Below are 26,479 nucleotides of genomic sequence, written 5' to 3'. Positions count from 1 at the left end.
TGTAGTTTCCCATTGAGTCCCAGCAGGAAGTAAAACAAAAATAAAATTGGTGTGTTCAGTCTTGGATTGGCTTAAGGCAACTAGAGAAGGTATATGCAGGCAGAAACACAACCACCCAGAACCAGGAACACATTGACTCATCCCTCCATATATGTCATCATATCATGGCTGTTTCATTCCTTGCCCTCTGAAAAAATGTTAAAATTGTAATTCTCAGCCATCCAAAAGTGTCTCTCCTCAGTGTGCAATGAACATGGTAAGACTGAAAATATTCCAGAATTAAACATGAATATTTATTTTCATTTAATGTCAGTGTGAACAGTCATATCAATGTGCTAGTCATTAGTTGATTTACACTAAATACTACTCAGAGATTCCTGGGTGCCATCATTAAAGCTGATTAAAATCTCCATCTCACCTATAACCATATACTGAAAAAGAATATACATCTGCACATGCAAGAGTCTGCCTGAGTCGCTTTCTCTGCCTCTCAAGACAGAGACATGGCATGGATAAAGACTGAAGGACTGTGCTCAGCGCATTCCTCCAAACTGCAGATCCCAGGAAGCAGTCTAAGGAGGTACACTGTAAGGAAGATGGGCAGTTGGATCATGACACTAAGTCAATATTTCTAGCACTTAATGTGAGAAATAACAGGGATGCGGTGGCGCTGCGGGTTAAACCGCTGAGCTGTCGATCGGAAGGTCGGCGGTTCGAAACCGCGCGGCGGGGTGAGCTCCCGTTGCTAGTCCCAGCTCCTGCCAACCTAGCAGTTCGAAAACATGCAAATGTGAGTAGATCAATAGGTACCGCTTCGGCGGGAAGGTAACGGCGTTCCGAGTCGTCATGCTGGCCACATGACCCGGAAGTGTCTATGACAACGCCGGCTCCAAGGCTTAGAAACGGAGATGAGCACCGCCCCCTAGAGTCGGACTCGACTGGACTTTACGTCAAGGGAAACCTTTACCTTTACCTAATGTGAGAAAGATCCATTTCTGATACAGCCATGCAATATGGTGCAAGTAAATAGTGGCCAGGATGTGCACGTGCAATTGTTGTCAGACTGCAATGCCCTTACATAAACAGGTCATCTTACATTGCTTATTAGTAGTATCTGGCATCACGGCAGTTCATCAATTCATTCAGAGCCACTGTCTGCACTGTGGGTGGGAGTGATTCCGAAAGCTGTGACTCTACGGGGGTTCTTCCTCCATGCCTGTTTCCATAGGAGCCACCAAATCTGTTTCCATGGAGATTGAGATGATTGTTTTGAGTTCAACTGTAGTGAAAACAAATGAGGAGAGTGACCGAATTGAAAAGGCTTGGGAATGGGAAGCAGGTAGCTGAGGCAAAACGTTGGAAGAACCCAGGCCGGCCTGAGATAATAGTGCCAAACTGGATAGGGGTGCAAAGAAAGCCAAGGGAGCAAGGCCAATACAGAGGGCCCTGCTTCCTCTCTCTTCCTTGGTCGCTTCCATCATGCCTGAGGAAAACTGAACAGTGAATTGTGCATTTGATAAGCCTACTCTGCAGTATGATTTTAATTCGAAAAACAAACAAACCTCCAGGCAATTGGGCAAAGGGAAAAAAAGTGGTCCCAATAAGACAAAGAATACGATTTCTATAGCCCAAGAGCCAACCTGCCAAGAATCCACAAAGACAAACTAAAGGGCCATAAGCCTTGTAGAGCAGTATGATTCGGCAGTAGAGAGGGCACATCAACACAACATGGATCTTGGATGCACCTCTTTTGTTTACTTGTTTACTTCCTTGATTTACAATTCCTGCTGCTGAACTCTGGGGGTTTCAGTTGCAAGAAGACCTGGACACAGGATAAAGCTTGAAATGTGCCCTTGACATAAACCAAAGGCCACAAAAAAGATAAAGAAGAAGACTACATGCTGGAGGAGGACAGATTCTGCCCAAGTGACATTCCAGAAAAGGACAGAAAGGGGTAACAGATGCTTTGACTTGGTGGCCAGGCACATGGCTACTTCCTGGGAGCAGCTGTCTTTTTGATGTTGCTGTTGGGTTGCTGGGCATCTGGACTACTTAAATTGTGAGACAGAAAGAGAAGCTGTAATTTTGCAGCCAACTACAAATCTGTTGTCTGCATTTAGAAGTTGGTATTTTGACTTACAGCTACTATGTTGACTCTTCCTAGTAAGGACACTGCCTGACAAAGAAACAAACAGCTGCAACCAGCAGTCCTGTGCATTAGTTCGTAACATCAGCTGCAATATCCCAAGAAACCACACTCCACACTATTATCTTAACAGAAGTTGTTTTTAACTAATTTGCCAGCTAAAAAGATCATGAAAGTTTCTCCAGTAGAGAGAAATATTAGAGGTCTGACATGAGACAAGGCTTGGTTGGAAACAAACAAACAAAAATACATACAAATACTGATCAATAAAAATGCTAATTGTCTTTTCATTTTTAAGTATTTTCTTTTTAAGACATCTGTTTGAAGAAAGCTATATACAAAGCTGATCTCTAGCTCTATATTGCCCCCTGGTGCCCAGGATTGTTCTGTGTCCTGGTTTTCTGGGTTTTTGACAACACTGTGGAGGAGGTAGACAATCGTAAAGACATTGTAATGTACGTGTGACCTCATGGAAAACACCTTTATATTAATATCCACCCGTGCAATGATCAGGCACAGCTGTACCATTAAGCAAGAAAACACATTTGCTTCAATTTCAAACTAAAAATACAAAGAGAGCCAGTTTGGTGTAGCGGTTAAGGCATCAGGCTAGAAACTGGGAGACTGTGAGTTCTAGTTCCACCTTAGGCATGAAGCCAGCTGGGTGTCATGTTCCCCGTTGCAAGGCATTTGTGCATCACAACGGGGAACATGCACATTAGGTAAGAGGAAGGGATAAGCGTAATCCCTTAATCACTCACATATCCCCCAAGCACCCATATCCAGAAGGGGATCACAAACATAATAGAAAAGCCCCTAGACCGGACTCAACACCCATCAGAGGATCGGGGGAATGCCATCCCATTTCCCCAGGGCACACACCTGGTCTGGACGAAGGCAGGGAGACAAAGGAGATCGCCGGAATCGCCCATCAGCTGACGCATCACAGTCCCAAGCACCCATCTGGTCCTGGCTCAAGGGTGGAGAAGCACAACGTCTGCCAACAAAGTATAAACAGGGCACCTTGTCAACACATAAGGATTCCCGTCTTTTTCTTTGCACGCACTCCATTCTAATAAAGCCAGAAATCCTTAGACCCTCTAAGTGAGTCTGTGTTTTATTTAGAGCGTGGCTGCCCTGACACTGGGTGACCTTGGGCCAGTCACTCTCTCTCAGCCCTAGGAAGCAGGCAATGCCACTTCCAAAAAATCTTGCCTGCAGGGACTTGTCTAGGTAGTCTCCAAGAATCAAACATGATTGAACAAATTAAAAAAAAAAATGAAAAGGCTATCCTGGGGAATGGATGTGTATCATTTTGCTTTTTAAATGTCTTTTTTATGTATTTGACTATTTTTAGACTTTCCATCTCTGCTAAGAACCTTTGTTCAGGCTTGCCCGAATCCAGCCATTATTGTTGATTCAGCAAAATATGTTTAAACAATTCATACCTGATTTGTCAGAAAATATACATTGGATATGCAGAGATGTCACAATTGTTGCTATGGAGACACAATATAGGTAAGGGAGAATATTACTACAGAAGAAGTGAAGTAATTTTATTGCAGCTTTCTTCAAACTGGTGGTCCCTGGATGCACTGGAACAGGCCATGCTAAGTAGAACTTCTGGGAACAGTCATCTAGCATATCTGGAAGTGGCTGAGGAAGGCATGCTGGGGCTGTTTTCACACTTCAGACTTAAAGCAGTGCATGGTTTATTCAGGTTTATATTATGGATACATAATGTGCACTGAGCAGAATTACTCCCTTTTGCATCCTCTTTTAATTTTCAGTTATATCTAAATAGCACAGAATATGGCCCAAGTGATGTAAGCCTCATTCTGGAGAGATTCCAGGGCTCATATTCACCTAATTGCTAATTATCCATTTTTGCTGCCCCATCAGAGGGCAGCAGAACACACTTTTCTGCAGCTGAATCAGCCTGACTTCTCATAGAAACGTTATCTTTGTGCACACCTTTTGTGAACCACTCTGCATCCACAGTAGCCATTCTATGATGGGACCCACTTTTTGAAACATTTCAAAGCCCCAAAGATTCAGGACCTCTTTCTAGAGACTCCCATTGAGTTGAGATCACAAGATGTTTTCTCAAATGCTTAAGCACAAGTGAAAAAAAGGAAATCAACCAGAAGAGAGAATGGGAACACAAGACTTACATTCAGCTAACCTTGGTAGTGTCCTTTTATCGTCACTGTCCCAGTGGTAAGTTGATACCATCTGAGAGAGGCTTAGCTTGGCCTCTCAGCAGCTCATAACTGTGGAATGTGTCAAGCATTGCCAATGTCAGTCTGAATTCCTTCCTGTTCCTTGGATATTTTTTCTTTCTATTTGCTCATGCACGCTACTTTCCCTATGGTATTTGGGTTCAAAATAATGTATTTCTTCATAAAGTGCTTCAGTTTGTAGAAGTTCTCATAAGCATCACATAGGCAGGTTCAGGTCTAAGGCAGATCTTCTGCCGCTGTTAAATACTCAAGTCATCAAGTAAATAAAGTGTTTGCTATTTCAACAGCATATTAAGTGACAGTTGTGTAGTGCAGGTTTTGCTAAAGAAAAAAGGACAGTAAAACAACAAGCAGTAGCTTTCACATCAATACCACAGAGAGACTAAAGACTCTGAAGACTGTAATACACAAAAACAAGGTATTTCCATTTGAAATTTTAAAAAGACATAATTATTTAGCTATACTCCACCTAATAAGCGAAGTTGATGAGATAGCTTACCAAAAATTTAAAACATTATAAAGCAACTGAGTTGATAGAATCTGTCATAGGTCAGTGCAAAGGCATCCTCACTTTTAAAAACATTGAATGTCTTCCTCCCTAAGGTCCTTTGGTCCTTTAGTTAATTATAAGCAAATCTGCGGGGAAACCTTCCCTGTTCTGAGATCAGCAACCATCTTCAAAAAGACAGTTGTAAGTGATATGATCGACAAGGACTACAGACATCAGATTTAACTCTCTATGATCAGTATGAAGTGGATGTTCAGCCCTTTGAGGTAGACAAGGTCAGGAAACAGGAATTGCTAGGTGTATGAAATACTCTTTCATGAACTTATAGAGTATTGTAATAGAATCTTGAAAATCTGTCAAAGCCTCTCTCTACTTCAACTTATACCAAACACAATTGAGGCAGAGTTGTTCTAAGTTTCTTTCTCATGTTTTCTACTTTCCTAAGACCCAAATATCTTTTCTGCAATGGCTCAGCATTCTCCTCCCCCATTTTTGAGTCAAACAGACACTCCATCATACCAGATGATTTGGAGCCAATAAAACTCTTGGACTTGTGTCAAGAACACCTCCCGTGTCTCCAGTGCTGAGGTATGGAAGCTGGGGCATGCATTCTTGACATGCATGCAAAAACGTCTCTCTTGTTTATGTGCTGCAGCAGTGAAGTCATTGGGGGAGGGGGCAGCTGTACCATAAGGTTGTGTGCTGCAGAGTGGCTCTGCAGTGGCTCTCTGGCTTGCACCCATTCAGTAAAGCTGAGTAATCCCCCCCCCCTTTGATAGGAAAAGGGAAGCCATGGCAGTGGCTCTTCAGCTGGCTGCATATTACACAGAGAGCCACTTTTCAGCTTCCCTTCCTATGTGGTCAACATTGCTATCTCTGAAGAGTTTATTGCAGAAGTCTAACAGCTTGGGGGGGGGGGGTTAGGATGGAAAAATAAAGGTACTAGTAATTGCAGCTAGCTCCTCTGTTGAAGTTGGAGCACCAACCAGAGGTGGGCAAAGGCCCTCTTGGCCATGGCCTCCACCAACCCATCCATCAGTAGCGATGAGTCCAGGAGGATCTTAAATTTCAGACCTGCTCCCTAAAGGGCAGTGTCACCCTTCTGAGGGCAACACTGGAGCTAATAGAGAACCATGATGAATGCACAGCAATCTTGCTTTGATTCAATCTTAGCTTGTTTTGTCCATTCCAGCCCCTAACAGCCACTAGGGACTGACAGCATTTCCAGTTGGGTCTGTGATGGCAATATAAAGCTCAGTATCAGCTGCTGATGGTATCACACCTCTAACTATTAGACAAGCTCTCCTAGATGCTTCACATACATATGAAACAGTAAAGGGAAGAGGACTGACCACTGTGGCACCCCAAAAGGGAATGGCTGCTGGGGCGATAGAATCTCTGCCCAATATGATAGGAATTACAGAACAGTGCCTCTGAGTCCTCAACCCCTATGGGAAATCTAGAAGGATACCACAGTCAATTGTATCAAGAGCTGCCAAGATATCTGACAGGACCAAGAAGGGTACACTGCCCCCATTTAGGTCCCAATACAAGTCATCCACTGCACCACCTAATGCTGTCTCCATCCCATTCCCAGGCATGAACCCCCGCTGCTTGGAGACAAAATTGTTAAGAGCTTATGTTGTTTCCTGTTGCCAGAAGCTAACCAGACAGTCAGTGGAACTGCTTGTTAGAACTTTGGGAAACGCTCCACATTTATATGGATGGACTATTTGCAGGACCTCCTGCCTCCATTGTTCTTCCTGCCCCACCAGCTGTGGCAGGGAGAGCATTCTCTGGGTCTCCTCCATAAAACTATGTCATCTTGTTGGACCCCAGAATTATGTCTTCTGTGTGACTGCATCTACCCTGTGGAACAGCATCCACCTAGAGATCCAGATGGCCCCAATCCTGTTAGCCTAAGTCTCCTGGTTGTTCCTCCAGGCATTTTGGCCAGGGAGTTAGGTGAGCTCCACCAGTGATGTAGCTTCTGTTTGGGGGGTTACTGTTTAACTAGGGCATCATGGGTTTATATTGCTATAGTGGTTTTAATCTTTGTATGTCACCCAGAATCACTGCTGTGAGATGGGCACTTCCATAAATCATATACATACAGTATATACATACATACCCACCCTTTGGAAAATCTTAATTCACCAGGCACCTGGGTAGAAACTCCTAATGGGCTTGCCTTATAAAGGCCCTGGGCGGCAGTTATTCTTAACTGGATCAGGTTACAGCTAGATATAATACTTCCATGTTAGGATCACCACCCAACTGATATGATGCAAACATGAGGTCTAACGTATGACTAGCAGGATGTACTAAGCCAGAGATGTTGCCAAAGAGGCTGTGAACTCTTAAGCTTTCCCTGACTGGACTCCATAGACTCCACCACTAGCTGGAAATTGGTTGGTGTGTGGGTGGCCATATAAATTGAATACATAAATAAATAGCCCAGAGACAAAATCAGGGAGCCTGAAGAAGGATCCAACTGTGTAGCAGGGCTGCTTTTACAACCAGAAGGGTACTCAGCTTGTTCCTACAGCCCAACTTAACCCACAGATATTCATACCCTGCCACCTCAGGAGCAATCTCCCTGGTAACAAATAAATTCTTCCTTAAGATCAGCACCACTCACCTCTTCTGACCTTAAGTCTATGATTGCTCCAGGAACCCAAAACCTGGAAAGTCAGATCTCTAAGAAGGCAGTATCACTGCTCTCACCCAACCAGATCTCAGTAATACATGATACAGATCACCAGGATCCAGTATTGGGGCCACTAGGCTGGAAACAGAGATCAACACCATGTTGCTGATCAACATTCCCCTGGAATGTTCTCTCCATCCTGTGCTTAGATACAGACCAGATGGAAGGTCTTGCTATTGACATAAACAGTCATAATGTCAATAGCAAATTTTTCCATCTGCCCTTTATCCAACCCAGTGTTTTTAAACTTAAGGAATAAATCTGCTAAATAAGATCCTGAACTCAGAACTCAGATGTATGGGCTGATTTAAGCTTCACACAAGGAAGTTCATTATTGTACTTGATTACAGCAATATACTTCAAATGATGACTCATATGTATTAATGGACCATGACAGATTTCATCATTTTCTGATCACCTGATATTGTGAGACGTAATGCTTGCAAATTAAGTCTGTTCGCATATTAAGTTTTCAGATATCAAATGCTGAGCAACTGGACTTGGAAAAATCATGTGGTCTACCATATGTATGATTTAATTATGCCTGTACAATCCTAGTGAAAGCCACTTGGACAAATATTTTATAACTCCTTCTACAGTATCCCGGTATTTTTATGAGCTACCATTAACGAATTCCTTACAAATCATAGGGGTTATGACAACTATCACAATAGGTATATGGAAGAAGTTGGTGGGCAAGAAGGAATTTCCTATACATTTCTATTTAGTTTCATAATTTTGTCCTTTTAATTCCTCCTCTTTTAAAAATCCTGGTGGGTTGGGAGTCCAGAACAATTATTTATATGGTTCTTGAGAGCCCTCCAATCGAATTTTCCCCATTCCATCCCCCAATATTTATTTATTTTATTTTCTATCCTGCCTTTATTATTTTTATAAATAACTCAAGGTGGTGAACATACCTAATACTCCTTCCTCCTCCTATTTTCCCAACAACAACCCTGTGAGGTGAGTTGGGCTGAGAGAGTATGACTGGCCCAAGGTTGCCCAGCCAGCTTTCATGCCTAAGGTGGGACTAGAACTCTCAGTCTCCTGGTTTCTAGCCCAGCACCTTAACCACTAGGCCAAACTGGCTCTCTCCATCTGAAACCTTGGACAAGAGGAAATGATTGTGCATATATAGGACAAGGATGTTTCCAATTGTTGCATTCTTTCCCCATCACAATTTCTTCAGGTTGTTTTTTTTAAAATTTAGCTTGATTTACTTTTCTGATAAATGTAAGCAGAATAATATGGGGTTTAAAGGAATGTTTTTCTATATTTTTATCAGTATCTTTCACAGCTTGGCACTTATGAGCTATGCTTGTTCATTGACCTTCATCTTTCAATGTAGCATGGTGATTAAGAACTTGAACTTGGACCAGGGAGACCTAAACTCTATTTCTACCTAACTATGTATTCACTGAGTGACATTAGGCCAGTCCCCCTCTCATAGCCCAAATTACCTCCAAGGATTGTTTGGGGATAAAATCTGGGGGAGACCCCCATTAAAGCCCCTTTGTGCTTTCAGGGAAAGGCAGGATATAAATGTAATGAAGAAATATTCTATGTGATAGTTTGGTGATGGAGCAGAAAAAGGTTCACTTTACATTTTTCTATATGGTTCAACATCATAAAGAACAAGAATCCATTGTTCTCTGCCTGACTCCTTGTTAAAATTGTGCAACATTTAGATCTGTTCAGCACGAAATTGATGCCAGAATGTTCATTCTGGTATAAAATTTCAGTCCTTATCCTAGGTGGCATGATTTATAATTCCTTCCCACAAATGATCCATGCAGCTGCTGAGTCATACAGTTAGGGAAGACTGGCTGCAGGACTACATGAAAGAATGCTGGTAAGCCAACAGTGAATTCCTTGGTGCAGCTACAAGAGTATGATATGCTTTGGATATATACAACACCTAGCTATGAACTGGCTTGCTTGGTTTTGGTTTAGAATGTTGTGTGGATCCTGACATTGCAGTATATAAACCATGGTTTATAGAATGTTATGTGAACCTTGTCTTTGTGGTATGCGAACCATGTTTATAGCAGCAACTGTACCATATTCTGTACCCCATGGTTAAACAAATTATGGCTTAGCACAATGTATGAACCTATTCTTTCAAAGTTGTACACTGTTAGATTAGATTACTTATAGTTAGATCCTACTGAAACCAATGTGAAAAATGAGTTATGACTTAAATCCAATTTATTTCAATGAGAACCAAGTACAGATAACATATGGTACTTTCAGCCTCCTAACTTTTCTATTTTAACTTTAAAATGTACTGTAGGTACAACTGATTATAGGTATTTTGATTTTTTTGTGGACTTGTAACTATATGAGCAGTAGCATCTTTGCATGTATGAGAGTCTGTACCACTTGCAGAGAATTGACAACCAGGTTGTCTCTTCTCCTTTGGGTCCACTGGCTAAGCACAGAGAACTACCAGCAAAATCAGTGCTTACTTGCTGGCCAATAATAAGGTTTGCTGTGTTCTTTCAATTGCATACTGAAACACTCTTTTTTCCTTATTAAAAAATGATGTGGAGTAGGTTGCTGGCATTTTAGTACCTCCATTTTCTTCTGAGTACTTGCTGGCACAAGGACATTGACTATTCTGCGTTAAGCCTCATAGTGCACCCATGCCATCTCTCCCACACTATGGGATCCCAAGAACTGGGAAGCAGGTGAGCCAGCCACTCCCTCTAAGGAGGGAACTGGCTGCTTCTTGAAAGACATGGCCACACCTGGGGGCTGGTTCTGCAACTATAGTTGCAGTCTGAAACCAAATTTTGTCAATGGATAAAAGATCACTCACAAGAATAATTCAGGCAGTATCACAATAGTAAGGATCCATGATATGTGATCACTGGAGATCCTATATTGTCCCAATATCAGGATTATACCCCCTATCTTGAACAGCTCCCAATCAATTTTAATATTTTTTCCTAAAACATGAGTAGCTGTACTGGCTAGGGGGAAAAAGTAAGCATCTATAAATGTTATTATGCCAAATGAAGGTTTACAAAATCATTGCAAATATTTTATTAACCTCCAGTTGACCTAATAAAGGAATTACTTTAATAGACTTTGTCTCTTGTTCTCTGTCCTGTTCATTTTTTAAACACGAAATCTCTATCTGTTGAATGCCTGCTCAAATATCTTTCTGATATAAATAAGAAATCCCTTGTATTGGATAGAACAAAGGTGTTTTTTTGGTTTAACTTAACATGCAGACAACTGCTATGGTTTGAAAATCATGTTTTATGGTTTAGTTTGTGGGCAAATCCAGCCTTTAATAATTTAACAAACCTATGTTTAACTAGGTCATACTTTACTGTGCTGAATGAGTATAGCCCTTTCCGTTCAAAATTAAGACCCAAGTTCAATTTAGATAATTGTATAATTTTATTTATTTATTTATTTAGCAAATTTATATAGCTGCCCATCTCACAAATGTGACTCTGGGTGGCATGCAACAAAACAAACGGTTAAAACAAGTATAAACAATTATTAAAAACAAATATAAATAGAACTAAGACTACTGGAGAATGGACCAACATCCTAAACACAATATAACCAACTTACAGGCTCCCTGTTTCCATGGGATCCTCAAGGCTGCTGGAAAAACCATGTTTTAAGGGCTTTCTGGAAGGCTAATAAGGATGGGGCTAACCTCACCTCAGGGGGAATGATATTCCAGAGGACAGGAGCCACAGCAGAAAAGGCCCATCTCCATTGCAGTCTCAATCTATCAGTCTTTATGATGTCACAAGACTTTTGATCTTTTTAAAGCTCCTGTCAAGAACAGTTTGCACTAAAACAATGGTTGTTTGTTGTTTATTCGTTTAGTCGCTTCCGACTCTTCGTGACTTCATGGACCAGCCCACGCCAGAGCTTCCTGTCGGTCGTCAACATCCCCAGCTCCCCCAGGGACGAGTCCGTCACCTCTAGAATATCATCCATCCACCTTGCCCTTGGTCGGCCCCTCTTCCTTTTGCCTTCCACTCTCCCTAGCATCAGCATCTTCTCCAGGGTGTCCTGTCTTCTCATTATGTGGCCAAAGTATTTCAGTTTTGCCTTTAATACCATTCCCTCAAGTGAGCAGTCTGGCTTTATTTCCTGGAGGATGGACTGGTTTGATCTTCTTGCAGTCCAAGGCACTCTCAGAATTTTCCTCCAACACCACAGTTCAAAAGCATCAATCTTCCTTCTCTCAGCCTTCCTTATGGTCCAGCTCTCGCAGCCATATGTTACTACGGGGAACACCATTGCTTTAACAATGCGGACCTTTGTTGTCAGTGTGATGTTTCTGCTCTTAACTATTTTATCGAGATTTGTCATTGCTCTTCTCCCAAGGATTAAGCGTCTTCTGATTTCCTGAGTGCAGTCAGCATCTGCAGTAATCTTCGCACCTAGGAATACAAAGTCTTTCACTGCTTCTACATTTTCTCCCTCTATTTGCCAGTTATCAATCAAGCTGGTTGCCATAATCTTGGTTTTTTTGAGGTTTAGCTGCAAACCAGCTTTTGCACTTTCTTCTTTCACCTTCATCATAAGGCTCCTCAGTTCCTCTTCGCTTTCAGCCATCAAAGTGGTATCATCTGCATATCTGAGATTGTTAATGTTTCTTCCAGCGATTTTAACTCCAGCCTTGGATTCCTCAAGGCCAGCTTGTCGCATGATGTGTTCTGCATACAAGTTGAATAGGTAGGGTGAGAGTATACAGCCCTGCCGTACTCCTTTCCTAATCTTAAACCAGTCCGTTGTTCCGTGGTCTGTTCTTACTGTTGCTACTTGGTCGTTATACAGATTCTTCAGGAGGCAGACAAGATGACTTGGTATCCCCATACCACTAAGAACCTGCCACAATTTGTTATGGTCCACACAGTCAAAGGCTTTAGAATAGTCAATAAAACAATGGACACTGTATCAAATTAATGTTTCTCAACCTTGGCAACTTTAAGATGTATGGACTTCAACTCCCAGAATTCCCCATCCAGCACACTGGATATTTAATTGCTGAAGAATGTCAGATTTTTGTAAGGACAAATTCTTCCCAATTGTCCTAGTATACACATTGGAAAATAGAGCAGGCTGTTGCCAGCAGTAGCCCATTGACCCTTAACACCTCTTTACATAAAGAGGGCTAGTAAAGATTTCATTATGCCACAACGTAAAGGGTTCTGGGAGAAAAACAAAACAGAATGAAGATGGGTAAATGAGAATCTGTTGCCCCATGAATGTGAATTATGTATAAGAATATACATAATATTCATACATAATATATACATGAATTATGTATAACAATATACATAATATTCTTACTGCATGCTTCTATTACGCAGGATGCATTACTCTTATCACACTATTCTATTCTCCTAAATAGTTCAAGAGCAGGTATCTCTTTCTCGACTTTGCTTGTCCTTGCAAGGAAGCTGCAGGATAGATTTAGCTATGGGGTAAGTGGCCCAAGCTTGAACTGGATTCTCTTACCTTAGCCCGAACTGCACCGGTATTAGTTAGTCCTAGGCTTGCGGGGCTTTTTAAGATCCATTTTGCAGAACAAGACCCGTGAGTCAGTGAAAATCAAACAAGACTCTTATGCAATTTGCAGGATTGGGCTGAGGACCCAGAGTAACTAAACCTGATCGAAGTAAACTCAACTTTGACTTTTTCTTTATTTGAGAACAAGGACTTCGCGGGCATAAATCCAGGACCTCGCTCAGCAGAAAGACTAAGAGGAACACCAAATGCATCAGAGTTGAGTGAAGCAAGTGTAAAGTAACACGTATTACCACCTAAAGAGGACGGAGCCACCCTATTAAGTCCAGAGTCTAAAATTACCTAACTGCACCACCCCTGTCCGGGGAAAGGAAGCGGCGGCCGCGGAGCGCTTGAGAGCAGCCGTCAGCGGGAAGAGGCGGGCGGCCGGGCCAGTACGGATCAAGCACTCGCTCTTCCTTGTATTTCGGGCCAATTCACCCAGCAGCAGCCTCAGGCCTGGGCGGAGCTTGGCCGGGCCTCCTCCCGCCCCTGCTCCTCCCAGAAGCCGAAGCCTGGTAAAGACAGCTCCGCCGGGGTGTTTCCTAGCTCAGTGCTCGCGACTCGCTAGCTGGTCGTCCGTCGCAGCTTGGCGTTCGGCTCCTTCTTCTGGTTGGAGCCCGGAGGATGGTGCTGCCCAAGGAAGAGCGCGCCGCCAGGCTTTACCGGGCGCCGCCGGAGTTGGCGCGGGAGGCACATGTGCCTTCCTTGGAAAAATATGGGGAGCTTTACCGCCGCTCGGTGGAGGAGCCGCAGGGTGAGTGCCAGGCCGTAGTGGGCGAGGTTGGCGCGCCTTTCCTTGTCAGGTTCGGGGCAAGCTTCCAGGCCGCTTACAGTTGCCTGGCTTCCTGACCGTGGCAGGCAGGGTGGGAGCCGGGCTGTGGAGGAGCCGAGCGAGCGGGAGGAAGGGAGAGGGACGCTTGGAAGCCAGGAGCCTCTGTCTCAAGGGCGCAGGACCCGTCCAGCGTCACCTCCTCTCCTTAACTACCATGTGCTTGCATGGCTGTCCTCCTCCTGCTCCCATGGGGTCAGATTGGTGGCTGCCGGTCCTTTTGATCCGAGACACCACGGTCCTGAAGGCAGGCCAGCAGCTGCCCTGGAACCCGTCAGTCAGTCGCAGGTGGACAGTCCGGGCTGCGAAGCGGTTTGCGTCCTGCAGTGTGTGAGCAGCAAGTGTCTCGTAGCATCTCTGCTAGGATTACTTTGCTGGACTGTTTGAGGCAGCGGCGTGTAAGGGACGGTGCTTGTCCCTTCTGGCTCCAAGTTAAGTTTCTGAAGTTACAACTAGCATCATGTTAATTATTTGTCCAAATAGAAGAAAAATAATCTGTTGTTGAACTGTGAAGCCAATGCTAGGTGACCAGCCCAGAATATTAAAACCAACACCCTGTTGTTTAACTTGTTATGCTACAATAAAGAGCATTTTAACAGTTTAGAGACTTAGACATGTGTCAATGTAGGCGATGCAGTGTACTGTAATCCACAAATGTGCGACTGCCTGGACAAGTCCTTGCAGTTTTCTTGGCAAGGTTTTTGGAAGTGGTTGCCATTGCCTGCTTCCTAGGGCTGAGAAAGAGTGGCTGGCCCAAGGTCACCCAGTTGGCTTCCTGCCTAAGGCAGGACTAGAACTCAGTCTCCTGGTTCCTAGCCTGAAGCTTTAATCACTAAACCAAACTGGCTCTTGTAACAAGATACTGGTTTTAATTGGGTGCCAAACTTTTAGCAGTAGGTAAGTAGAGAAATCAAGCAGCCAGATTTTAATATCTAGATCAGTGTTTCTCAACCTTGGCAACTTTTAAGATGTGTGGACTTCAACTCCCAGAATTCCCCAGCCAGCACTAATCTAGGAAAAAAAAACTAGGTACAGTATTTTGTTACAATGTTTCCATGTTGTCTATGGAGGGTGTGTTTGCAGGTTCCTAAAGAAAAATACAGGTAGTCCTTGTTTAGTGACTTCCTCGTTTAGCAACCATTCACAGTTACATTGGTGATGAAAAAGTAACTTTGTGACCAGTCCTTGCATTTACAACCTTCACAGGTCTGTAAAGCAAAGGAAAACTAAAGTAAGATCGTAAGCACTGTCGCAGTTTCACTTAGTGACCATTTTGCTTAATAACTGAGTTGCCTGTCCCATTTGTGGTTGCTAAAATAAATTCATAAATTGGGTTTTATTGGAGATAATTTCTGTTCACAAATAAGTTAAAGGCTAATAGGTTTTATTTGGATGACTTACGTTTTTGCCTAAAACTTGCTTCACCCGCATTTATTTACTTTTAGAGTTCCATAGGGTTTGCTAGAGCAGTTGATCTGGCAATTCCTCTGGAATTTTAGAAATATTTATGTGTAAAAGGATTGCAGGATTAAAACTGAATGTTTACTCAGAATCATAGGTATAAGGTAGCATATGTTTGATACGATCCACTGAATAGATCTTTATGTACAAAGATGAGTAACATATTGTAATGGGTAAAAAAGGAATTATTTAAGCACGTTTTTGTAATATTTAAAATTGGAAAAAGGCAGATAATTGGCCATGATTATGTAATTGGTGCATTTATGAACATATACTTGAATGTAGTTTCCACTCAGTATATGGGACTTAGCTTTCTATCTTTTCAATGATAATGGTAGTGTGTAGTTAAGTAGGAAAATTGTACTTGAATGCAAAATATTAACTTTCTATCTTGTCCTACTTGTGAATTTACCCAGAAGCATCAGATTAGTTGCTATGGAAAACAGGTGATGGACTTCTGGTCTGTCTTAGCCAAGTTCTTTGAACTTGCCTCTGAATAAATAGCATGTGGATACAATTCTATTGTCATGAAAAAATATTTTTGTGGATATTTTCTGCTCAATATATAGCACAAGTGAGACCAGCTTGCTTATTCCTTAGTAAGTGTTCGTAAGATTACAGGTTAGGTCTTTTTTTCCTAATAGACTGACTCATGTTGCTTGATATTGATGTCTTAAAGTATTTACTTGTATCTTGTGCTTGAAACATTATTTTACTTTTTTTTTTTTTTTGCAGAATTTTGGGGTGATATAGCCAAAGAATTTTACTGGAGGACCCAGCACACTGGACCATTTCTGCAGTACAATTTTGATGTTACCAAAGGGAAAATCTTTATTGAATGGATGAAAGGAGCTACAACTAACATTTGCTACAATCTCTTGGACAGAAATGTTTATGAAAATAAACTTGGAGACAAGATAGCATTTTATTGGTAATGTTTTGCTTCTTAGTCTGATCTACAGAATTCCCATATAAATTTAACATTAAACTACTGTTACAGGATGAAATGTTGGAGGTGAATATTAAAAGATGGATAAGTATTGTGTCATTAGAAATCCTCTTGTAAGGCACAAGTGTTAATAGGGAAAATTGTCTTCAGATACTGTGAATTTCTCAGTTTTCATTCTATGTCTAAAATGAAATTGCAAAAAAACCACTCCTCATTTAGCAACAACATTACCTTGGTTAACAACCATTTGCAAATACAATGGTAATAAAAAAATCATTTTCCAACCAATGTGTTCCTTTATGACCAAATTTCATGTGCCTGACAACAGAGCACACTGGAGTGAGAGTAAAGCTGCTGGAGCTGTATGACACAACTTTATCTGAATGAGATAGTAGCAATCGGTGATCTTTGCAGCATCTCTCTGTCTCTCAGTCACGAGTTCACTTAGCAGCCATTTTGCTTAACAACCAAGCCATTGGAATGGAACACAGTTGCTAAACAAGGAATGGGTGTACCATCTAAAATATTTTTTAAATCTTTGTGGTGCTGTCTTTCAATACTTATTCATGATTTCTGTTTAAAAGGCTTCAGTTTCTTAAAGCGATGCTTTATGGTGCTTTCGAAATGCCAGCTTTCTTCCACCTGTAGATTGATCCTCAGACAGTCAAATGATAGAGCTTGGTAGCAACAGTAAACTATAGTTTGGCAGTATGCAGTAGCCATAATAGGTATTGTTTGCATAACAGATACCTACTGAAAGAATCTGTTGTCAGGCACATGAAATTTATTATAGTCTATTCATTAGCACAGTGTTTCACAACCTTGGCAACTTTAAGAGGTGTGGAGAGGTGTGGACTTCAACTCCCAGAATTCCCTAGCCAGCCGTGCTGGTTGGGGAATTCTGGGAGATGAAGTCCACACCTCTTAAAGTTGCCAAGGTTGAGAAACACTGCATTAGCACACATTCCTTTTTCACAGTGACCCACACATGCAGTTTTAATCTTTTGCATATTTATCTATTTAAACATATGACCACCCACTTGCTTCTGCAGCTCTGAGTGGCTAACAACTTAAAACCATAACTCTAAAAACCCAACATTTTTTAAAAATAGCCACCATATAATTGCTTCATTGTTTCTTGTGTTCAAGGATACTAATATTTTTTATTTCCTCTTTCTGACAGTTCTAGTTTCTAGTTCCCTTTTGCTTTACCGAGCAAAAGATAAGTCAGGAAATGTGGCATGAATACTATCAATGTTTAGTAGGAAGTAAGGCCAACTGATTTCACTGGGTCTGTACTCCTGAGTGTTTCTTTGCTTGCAGCTGTAATAGTATTGGTGTTTATCAGACTGACTTATTCTTAAAATTTATTTAGCCAATTACTTTAATTAAAAGTAATTAAAGTAATTGGCTAAATAACAACAATGCAAATCAATAAAACCATATAAAGGTACAGAAATTAAAACCACAAAACAACAGCAAATGAACCGTGATGATGCTATTGTTACAATAAATAACAAACCAATGCAAAGGTTATATGAATAAGTACATCTTCAGTTGAGTTAACTGTGGCAATCATAACTGAATGAAAAAGGAATTCTACAATTGCTCTGCCACCTATATCTGGAATGCCCTTTCTTCTGAGTTGCCACGTAGTGAATATCTGGCAAATATGATATAGTCGAGAGGGCGTCACTGCTTGATCCTTTGCTGGAGAAGACTGCCCATCTGATATCAAAACCCTAAACCATATAAAGCTTTGTATATCAACACAAATACTTGACTGTGACTTTTTAGTATGCTGGCAGCCATCATAATTTTTTCAGATGATGTAATCTGTTCCTAATAGTCCTTTTAGTACCCTAGCTACATCATTTTGTACTAGTTATAATTACTACATCAAAGGCAAATCCACATTATATATATTGAAATATTTATTTATTTATTTATTGGATTTATATTGCTGCCCATCTCAAACTAAGCATCCTTCAGATTTCAAGTTGTCTTACAATTTTTGCTAAGTCAGAGTTATCAGGTTATCTGAGGAAACAGTATGTGAGATACATATAAGTTACAATTCTTTTTTTTAAATATTAAATCAATAGATGGAATTTCAGAATCTGAATTTCATAGCTGTTCCAGTGTTGATTAAAGATGGTCTTGCAACCAGGCATTTCTTTGTGAGGCAATATTGCATCCTCTGGTGCTAGATATGACAGGAAACTATGGAAAGTAATATCAGTGTAATGTCTTCTGCCTTGAATATGTTTTCTTTTTCTATCCAATTTATATTGGATACATTCAAGGAAACAGATTCTTCTGGCAAAACTACAAATTAAGATCCAACCAGAAGGGTGTGTTAAAACAGGTTCACTTAATGTAAGCTGAGAGTGCTTCTGATATGCCTATGTACCATTTTGAGGCCATAGAACTACTTTTGGCTTCTAGCTGTTTCCATGTAATGCCTATCAAATATTACTGGGCTCAGAAGGTAGGAACAACTCTAGTAGAATTCCAGTCCCCTTGTCCTTTGGTCAGAAGCTATGCAGAGTTGTGCAAAATGTCTTATCAAAATGTTCTGGCTCCAAAACATCCCATCTGTTTCAAGGTCAGAACCCTTCTGGTTGAGATCAGAGTGGCCATTTTGGGGTCAGAATGGGATGTTTTGTAGTTGCCATTTCTGTTTGCAAATGTTTTGTATATCTCTTTAGCTAGTTTAGAAAGATAAAATTGGTTTACTGCTAAGAGGGTGTTGTTCCTTATTGTTTAGAGGTAAGCCAGTTTACTTTTTAAAAGTGATGTTCAGCTAGATCCTTTCTACTAGCAATTGGTTTCTACTTTTATTTGCCTCTTGGAGAAATGTAAAATTCTAGTTAAGTGGCTCAAGTTGTTTATTGAACTGAACTGAATATTACAGTTTTGTAAATGCAGAACATTCCCTTTTTCTTTATTTAAGATGTTAGTATACTTTTGTTAAATATACTAATTGATTAGCTGGAAGTTCTCTAAACCTGGAATAAAAGATGAAAAAGAGAATATACTGCAAACTAATGAAGTATGCAAGATAGTTTGAGAAAGCAAAATGTTTTGGTTTCATAATAGAAGGATGCAGTTTCCAAATTTAGTCTATTTCTGTCTAGAAATGGAGTTCAGAAAAAAAACACAGCTGATTGTTCATCAAAAGTTTCTTTCTGTTGTTGATAACATGTTTTGTAACTACAAAACCAGAACACAAAACAGTGCTGCTAAATCCCATCCAGGGGTCCTACAAGCTTAGAAGATTGTTTGCAAAGGGGAGGCTGAAGGTTCTTGGAAGCCTTCCCACAGGGCATTAAGGAAACCTCCATTCAAGCTTGCTCTTCTGCAACTTATATACAGATATACATTGTCTTTGTAGAGGGTCAATTCATTATTATGGTTAATGGTTGATGGAAGGATTCACAACTTGTCTAAGTTAATGGCAATCACCCCAGCAATGGAAATACATTTCATAAATGTATTTATTTGCTTATTTGTTATATGAATTGCGTATGACTTCCAAATGACTAGGTGGTTTACAGCTATAAAAATGTAAATTAAAACCACAGCATAATAAAACCATAAAAATAATCAGATAATGAAATAATACCACATTAAATTAGGTTTGTGTGGCCAGGTACTTTTGCTTGTGTGAAATCTGCCAGTAAATTATTTAAATGATTGTTGGTCTTATGAGATGGCTTCTTTCCGCAAACTCTCCCCACTTGCTCTGTGCCATGTGTAAATCTTATAATTTATAGCAAAAGTCCTAGGGCTTTAGCGAGGCATAAGCAAGGTGTGTCCCCAATTGGTGTTGCTAGACTGCAGCTGTTTTGATCCCTCAATCATCGGCTATTCTTGCTAAGGTTGCTGGGAATTGGTATTTGATGACATCTGGAGAAAAGATGACATAATATAATGAGGTTTGCAGAATTTATACATGGCATGAGGATAGCTGTGAGAAAGAATGATTGTCTACATAGTTGATGCAGGTTTGAAATCAGCAGCACTTGGAGAACAAAAGCTTGTCCATGTCTGATGTAAAGTATCCATTATCCTTGATATTCCTTAGGATTAGGTTTGCATATGGATTGCATCATAAGAAGGTTGCAGAGAACATTGGTAATCAGTTTCTAGTTCAAATGCAAATAAAGGATTAGACAGGTGTTCAAAGGTTTATATAAAATTTCCTCTTAGGTTCTTCAAAGTATCCTCCATTTTTTAAGACAACTTTCAGGGAGCCTAATGAAGATGTGAATGTTTCCCTGCTTTTTATTGATCTTACCTTTCTGTCCTTTTGCTGCTTGTTAAGCCATTTTTCTTTCCTTCTTGCTGTTTAAATAGTTTACTTTTGGGATTCATTTTTGTCTTAAAATTTTGCCTACCATTACAAGAAGTATCAGAGTTAGTAAAAGCCACAGGCAATAAATGTCATTAGTACTTTCAGCTATTGATAAATAAGACATGGGATGGATTTACCATGAATTTGCTATTTAGAAGTATTCAAATTACTTCTTTGTGTTGCTTGTTTCTGCTAGGATTGCAAATCAGTAGGTTGGAAATCTTAATGTTACTATAGTTATTGCTTATGAAGGTATAGAAAGTACGTGTAGCAAAGGATTAGCGTTTTCTACATGATTTTGTACACAGACAGAAACTTTGGTACTCTGAAGAATATATAAGATGTTGCTTTTTATTTTAACTTGAGGGAAATTGTCCCTGAAAAGAGATGCTATTGGAATAGAAATTAATTTTTTGTCCAGCTAAGGAAGGTATTCTATATTCCACAAAACTGAAAGTTATTCTGCTCACAACTCCTGTGTTTAGAAAGTCATTCAGCTCAGCAAAGTGACTTTATCTATTTTTCCTGATCCGGTTTTAGGGCTTGATGTTTGCTCTGCAAACATGAGAAGATACTGCATACCTTTAAAGTAGAGATTTCTAATGCTAAAGTTAGAAAATAATATGGGGGATATGTGCTGTGGTATGGATCAACCTCTCACTTTTTGGACCTTATAAATTCAAAGCTATCCTCCCTAAATTGCTTTCTGCAGGTGGGAGAAAAGATACAGTGTCCATGCAGCAGTCTTCCTGCTATGAGAAAAGCAGACTGAGAAAGGCCACTTTGATAAAGAGTGAGAAGGAAGTAATCATACTTTCTTCTCATGTTCTTCCTCTGTGAAAAGTAGGACCCTCCCTTTTGCCTGGACTGTGTTCCCATGTATCTTTTAATATGCCGTTGGAGATAGCATTGGTTGTAGTTTAAAGAGGGTTGAGGAGAGGAAAAAAAAGAACGTTTCTGAGCATTCCTAATGTAGAGTCTGTCTTTTTATAATTTTCTTCCTTCATCCTGTGATCTTTCTGCTCTATGTTGCACAATCATATTTGAAACTCTACTTTCTAAAACAGAATATGAACTCTGTGCAGGGTGGTAGCGTTATATAGTTATTCCTATTTGCAGGGACTTTTTCTTAAGTTTGTTGGCATCCCTGCATATGCTTCATCTACACGCAGGACGGTTGCATTTTGATCTATGTGTTTGCTTATAAATAAATAAATACGTTTCATTTTTGTAAGGTATAAACAGACAATAATAATAATACGATGTTGATCCAAGCTGTTAAACCAGAGGTTGGCAATGTGGTACTTTCCAGCTGTTTTGGATTGCATCTCCAGTAATACTGTACCATTGGCCAGACTGGCTGGGATTGATCAGAGGTAAAATCCAGACAGGCATCAGAATGCCACTTTCTGTCTTTACATACATACATACATACATAAATAAAAAATAGTGAATGTGTGTATATGCACACACACACGCGCCTTAAATGGTCTATATTTTAATCTTCTTTGTGGATTTGTGCAACATTTTGATTTTAGCCTGAAAAGGAAATACTGTACTGCTGTGTCATGAATTTATAACATGTAACAGATTTTTCAAACAATACTTCCTGTAAAATATGTGTATGCATCACAAGTTTATCATTTAAGCAGTCCAGGAACTCTGGCTCAGTTTAATTCCTGATTCAGCTCTCACATTTAAGCAGGCATGTTGAGAGCTCTAACAGAACTTGGATGTTTACAATAATAAAATCATAGCATGTAAGGGGTGGAAGGGACCTTACAGGTCATCTAGTCCAACACCCTGCCCAGTTCAGGAATTTACTACTACAGCATCCACAACAGATAGCAGTCCAATCTCTCTTTAAATAACTTCAGTGAAGGAGAGTTTACCACTTTAAAAGGCAATCTGCTCCATTGGTAAACAGCTCTTTATCCTGTATCTGATAATTTGGGTTGATACTCTGTACAGATGTATGAATTATGAAGGACTGCACTTATACAGGTCTGGCACCTACAGTAGTATTTGTTAATTAATTGTTAACTAGTATAACGATTGTTGCCCACATGGCAATGCAGAATGTGAGTTGCTAATAACTGTTTTTTTTTAATTGACAAGGATTTTAAAAATCCATGTTTTAATAGTCTTACAGATAGAAATAAGTAGACCTGAGTGATAACAGAGAATGAGACAGAGAGTTTGGTCTTAGACACACAGTCACACCTCACTAATGCTCATGGAGTAAAAGCAGATGTTGAACTAAACCATCATTATCCAAGCTGAGGATCATCAGATGAGTTAGGATCGAACTCCTGGGATTCCTGTCCAGTACTGGGAAACCTAAGTAAATTGCAACTCGTTCTGCCTTACCCTGTGGATAGCTTCACATATTGCACAGTGATTTGGTAGTTTGGATTTACTGTAGGGGGTAAATTCAGCTTTTGTGGTGTGTAGACCATAGTTTACGGCCTGGCACAATCTGTGAATCTCACCATTTGTGGCATTTTAGTGATTGATGGTTAAGCTAAACATGATTTAGGTAAATCATGTGATAGGTAAAGCAGATGGTTCTTATGATCTTTTAAGAGAAGAAGTAGTGTTGATATCAGCATACTGCCAAAGATCACAAAGAATGGTGAATTGAAGATTTGTGATATTTTCAAATGTTAAGTGCTAAGCTGAGGCCTTAGTCATCTGGTCTGCAGGGCAAATAATGGTTATGCTCCTTTCCTTGCCATGGGGGTATTGCAGAAGTTCATTGGCAAACCTTGGATTGACCCTTTCCTCCTCCTTCTAGTCCCTCTGCCAAATCTCTCAAAAAGTTTCACTAACATTCTGTATATAAGATAAAATTCTTTCATATAAGAATTTTTAATCATTTTTCTGTATAGAGGAGTAAGTGTGTGTGTGCACGCATGCAAATGATATAAATGGGAATACTGGACTGAATAACATGATTTTGGTCTTAAAATAACATTTCTAATATATGTGCTTATTGAGAACTTGCTGTCCCTTTCTCTTTCTACTTGGCTGTGGTTATAGTTTTGCAAGACTTCATTTCATAAATTACATTTCACCAATGGTGATATCTTGCCAGGATGGTAATTGAGTAAGAAAATCAGATAGGCAAATGCCATTAATCTCTGAAAATTGATTGCTCATATTCTAAGTACACAGGAGCTCTTGCTTAATGACCAGAAATAGTACTGGTGTTTGTAGAGACACTTGCTATTAAAGAATTTTTCTTAAAGATACATAACTTAATAATTCAATATAACAGTAACTGAAGGTTTGGCCATTTTGGTAATTCTATTAATTCTATTAAAGAGATTCTGTAGGAACGGAGCACTATTTTCTGCTGCATGCTAGGGCAGCAGGTTGCTTTGGATTCAAAGTCAGAAAAGTGCTTTGTAGAGCACAAGGATGCACACATAGCATCTGATTGCTGAAACTCCTTAAAGTAAAAGCTGCTTTAAACTCTTTAAACTAAACAGCTTCTTTAAGGAGGTCAGAAAACTCCAAGCATATTTTTCCCTGCAGAAAAAGACACAGCTTTATTGCATGCTCTCTGATTTGGTCTGTGTATATTCAAAACTGAAAATGGTGCTTAAGAATGTTACATACTTTTCAAATGTTGTTTGGGATTGTCTCTTTAAACCATGCTTAAAGAATCTGAATCTTACCTAAGAGCTGCCTAAGAGCTATTAAAAGCAGGAGCATATAGTAGGATCTTTTGGACTATTTCTAAAGATTATACAAATCCCATCTCTTTTTTGACATTTAGAAGATGAAAGAGAGCAGACTCACAGTGCTATTCTACACAAATAATTTTCAGAGGAGATAGTTTGATATAAACTTTCAAGAGCTATTTTTCACTGTTGCTTTTGCATTAATCAGCAGCAGTTCAGGACTGGGCATAGGAAAGCTTTCTTAAATGTGCAAATACACAGTTTACATGACAGCCTCTAGGATTGAAGTTCAGTTGCTCTAGATCAGGGGTGAGGAAGTGGTGGTTCTTCAGATTGTTGAGCTGCAATTCCCAATTGCCCCAGAAATGAAGTCGGTGAGAATTGCAACTCAGCAACATTCTTGCTTTTCTATATTTTTTATATTGTATGGTAGCTATATATGTTGAAATTGAATAATGTTCTTAATAAAAAAAATGTAAAAAATATTATGTCAGCCCCACAATGTAGATCAGACCAAGAAATCAACTCTACCAGAAGACTTAAAATACCTTTATTAAGATTGGCTATAGTAAAGAATCTTGCAAGTCTGACTGTGATTTATCTCCCCCTCCCTCTTATACTCCTGGGAATTAGGGATGTGGCTTTCTGAGAGGCTTTTATATACCTTCTGCATGACTTGAGCTTAGGTCATGTTTTTCACCTTGTTGCTTTGATAACAGATTCTGCCTATCTCTGTCAAGGTCATCTTTACTCTCTACACATCTGGAGGATCAGAAGTTCTTTTGCTCCTGTGGTAGAGGAACTCCTAGGAAGAATTTCCTTTTCCATGTATTGACTATCAATACAGGTAGTCCTCACTTAACGACAATTGGGACCAGAATTTCTGTTGTTAAGCAAAGCAGTCATTAAGCAAATCCAACTTGATTTTATGACCTTTTTTGTGGTGGTCATTAAGCAAATCACTGTGGGCGCTAAGCAAACCATGTGGTGGTTAAGCAAGTCACGTGGTTCCCCATTGGTTTTGCTTGCCAGAAGCTGGCCGGGAAGGTCGAAATGGTGATCACGTGATCATGGGATGCTGCGACAGTCATAAATGTGAACCGGTTGCCAAGCACCCAAATCTTGATTACATGACCACGAGGACGCTGTGATGGTCATAAGTGTGAGAACTGGTCGTAAGTTATTTTTTCAACACCATTGTAAGTCTGAACTGTCACTAAACAAATGGTTGTTAAGTGAGGACTACCTGTAATTCCACTGGCATGGTGCCATATCTGTCTGTAGTTAACAAGGAATATCATCAGGAAAATCCCTTTCTTATTTTCAGAGAACTTAATCCACAGTGTATGTTGTTTGCTTAGGCTATTTTGAAATAAATTGGGGAATTGCATAAGAATGCATTTAACCCTTGAACAACTCACATTATTTCTAAATAAATCTGCATATGAAAAATTCCCAGTGTGATAGCTTGTTGTTTATTCGTTTAGTCGCTTCCGACTCTTCGTGACTTTATGGACCAGCCCACGCCTACTAGGTAAGTATTATTACTGTTAAAAAATGCAGAACCACTGAATTTGCAAATAAAATAGGGGGTTTCTTCCTGTGCTATGCAGTAAAAATCAATAGTATGTCCATTAGATAAAGAACTTTATTTTTCATTATAGTGGTTAAGATGTTGTAAGCCTTGCTGTGGAGGGGATAGACCTGTAGTTTTTCAGATGCTGGTGGACTGCAACTCCCTACATTCTTTGCTGTTAGCCATAGTTGCTGAACTACAACCCTGATAATAGCTGAATGGCCATGGTTTCCCCACCTCAGAATTAGACAGCATGCTGTTTTTGTGAATTGTTGGTCCTTTCATCATGAAAAGTGCATTCAGAATTCCATACAGTGAACAATATTTCAAAATTGACATGTAGGTTACTTGGGGAAATTGAAGAATATGATTTTGTGGCCTGGATGAGTAGGGGATTAGAGGATGTCTGTGGTGGTATCCTAGTTTAATTTCGGAAAATACCGTATGCACACTGT

The 26,479-nt window shown here is 40.1% G+C and overlaps 1 protein-coding gene and 1 long non-coding RNA gene across 4 annotated transcripts in view; one reads left to right on the top strand and one right to left on the bottom strand.

The window, feature by feature from the left end:
- Nucleotides 1-994: 994 nt before the first annotated feature.
- On the bottom strand, nt 995-11,407 carry LOC134494816 (uncharacterized). 2 transcript variants are annotated; one of them, XR_010067695.1, is made up of 4 exons: nt 11,295-11,407; nt 4,332-4,419; nt 3,595-3,802; nt 995-1,279 (listed from the first exon to the last, which is right to left on the bottom strand). It is a non-coding gene; the product is annotated as an uncharacterized LOC134494816 (long non-coding RNA). The 2 variants fall into 2 exon arrangements; XR_010067696.1 differs by having other exon boundaries at nt 3,595-3,645.
- A 2,122-nt stretch (nt 11,408-13,529) lies between these two features.
- ACSS2 (acyl-CoA synthetase short chain family member 2) overlaps nt 13,530-26,479 on the top strand; it is a 56,583-nt gene continuing 43,633 nt past the window's right edge. Inside the window, exons 1-2 of one of the 2 annotated variants that reach the window (XM_063297243.1) lie at nt 13,530-13,914; nt 16,186-16,381. In XM_063297243.1, the coding sequence (XP_063153313.1) occupies nt 13,785-13,914; nt 16,186-16,381 (326 nt within the window). In that variant the 5' untranslated portion in view covers nt 13,530-13,784. The remainder of the gene's footprint in view (nt 13,915-16,185; nt 16,382-26,479) is intronic. The other variant, XM_063297244.1, reaches the window with a different exon arrangement.

This window comes from Candoia aspera, chromosome 3 (genome assembly GCF_035149785.1).
Source record: "Candoia aspera isolate rCanAsp1 chromosome 3, rCanAsp1.hap2, whole genome shotgun sequence".
In the NCBI taxonomy this organism is placed as follows: Eukaryota; Metazoa; Chordata; class Lepidosauria; order Squamata; family Boidae; genus Candoia; species Candoia aspera.
The sequence above is the reverse complement of the archived record's forward strand: the minus strand, read 5'-3'. Positions and strand labels throughout refer to the sequence as shown.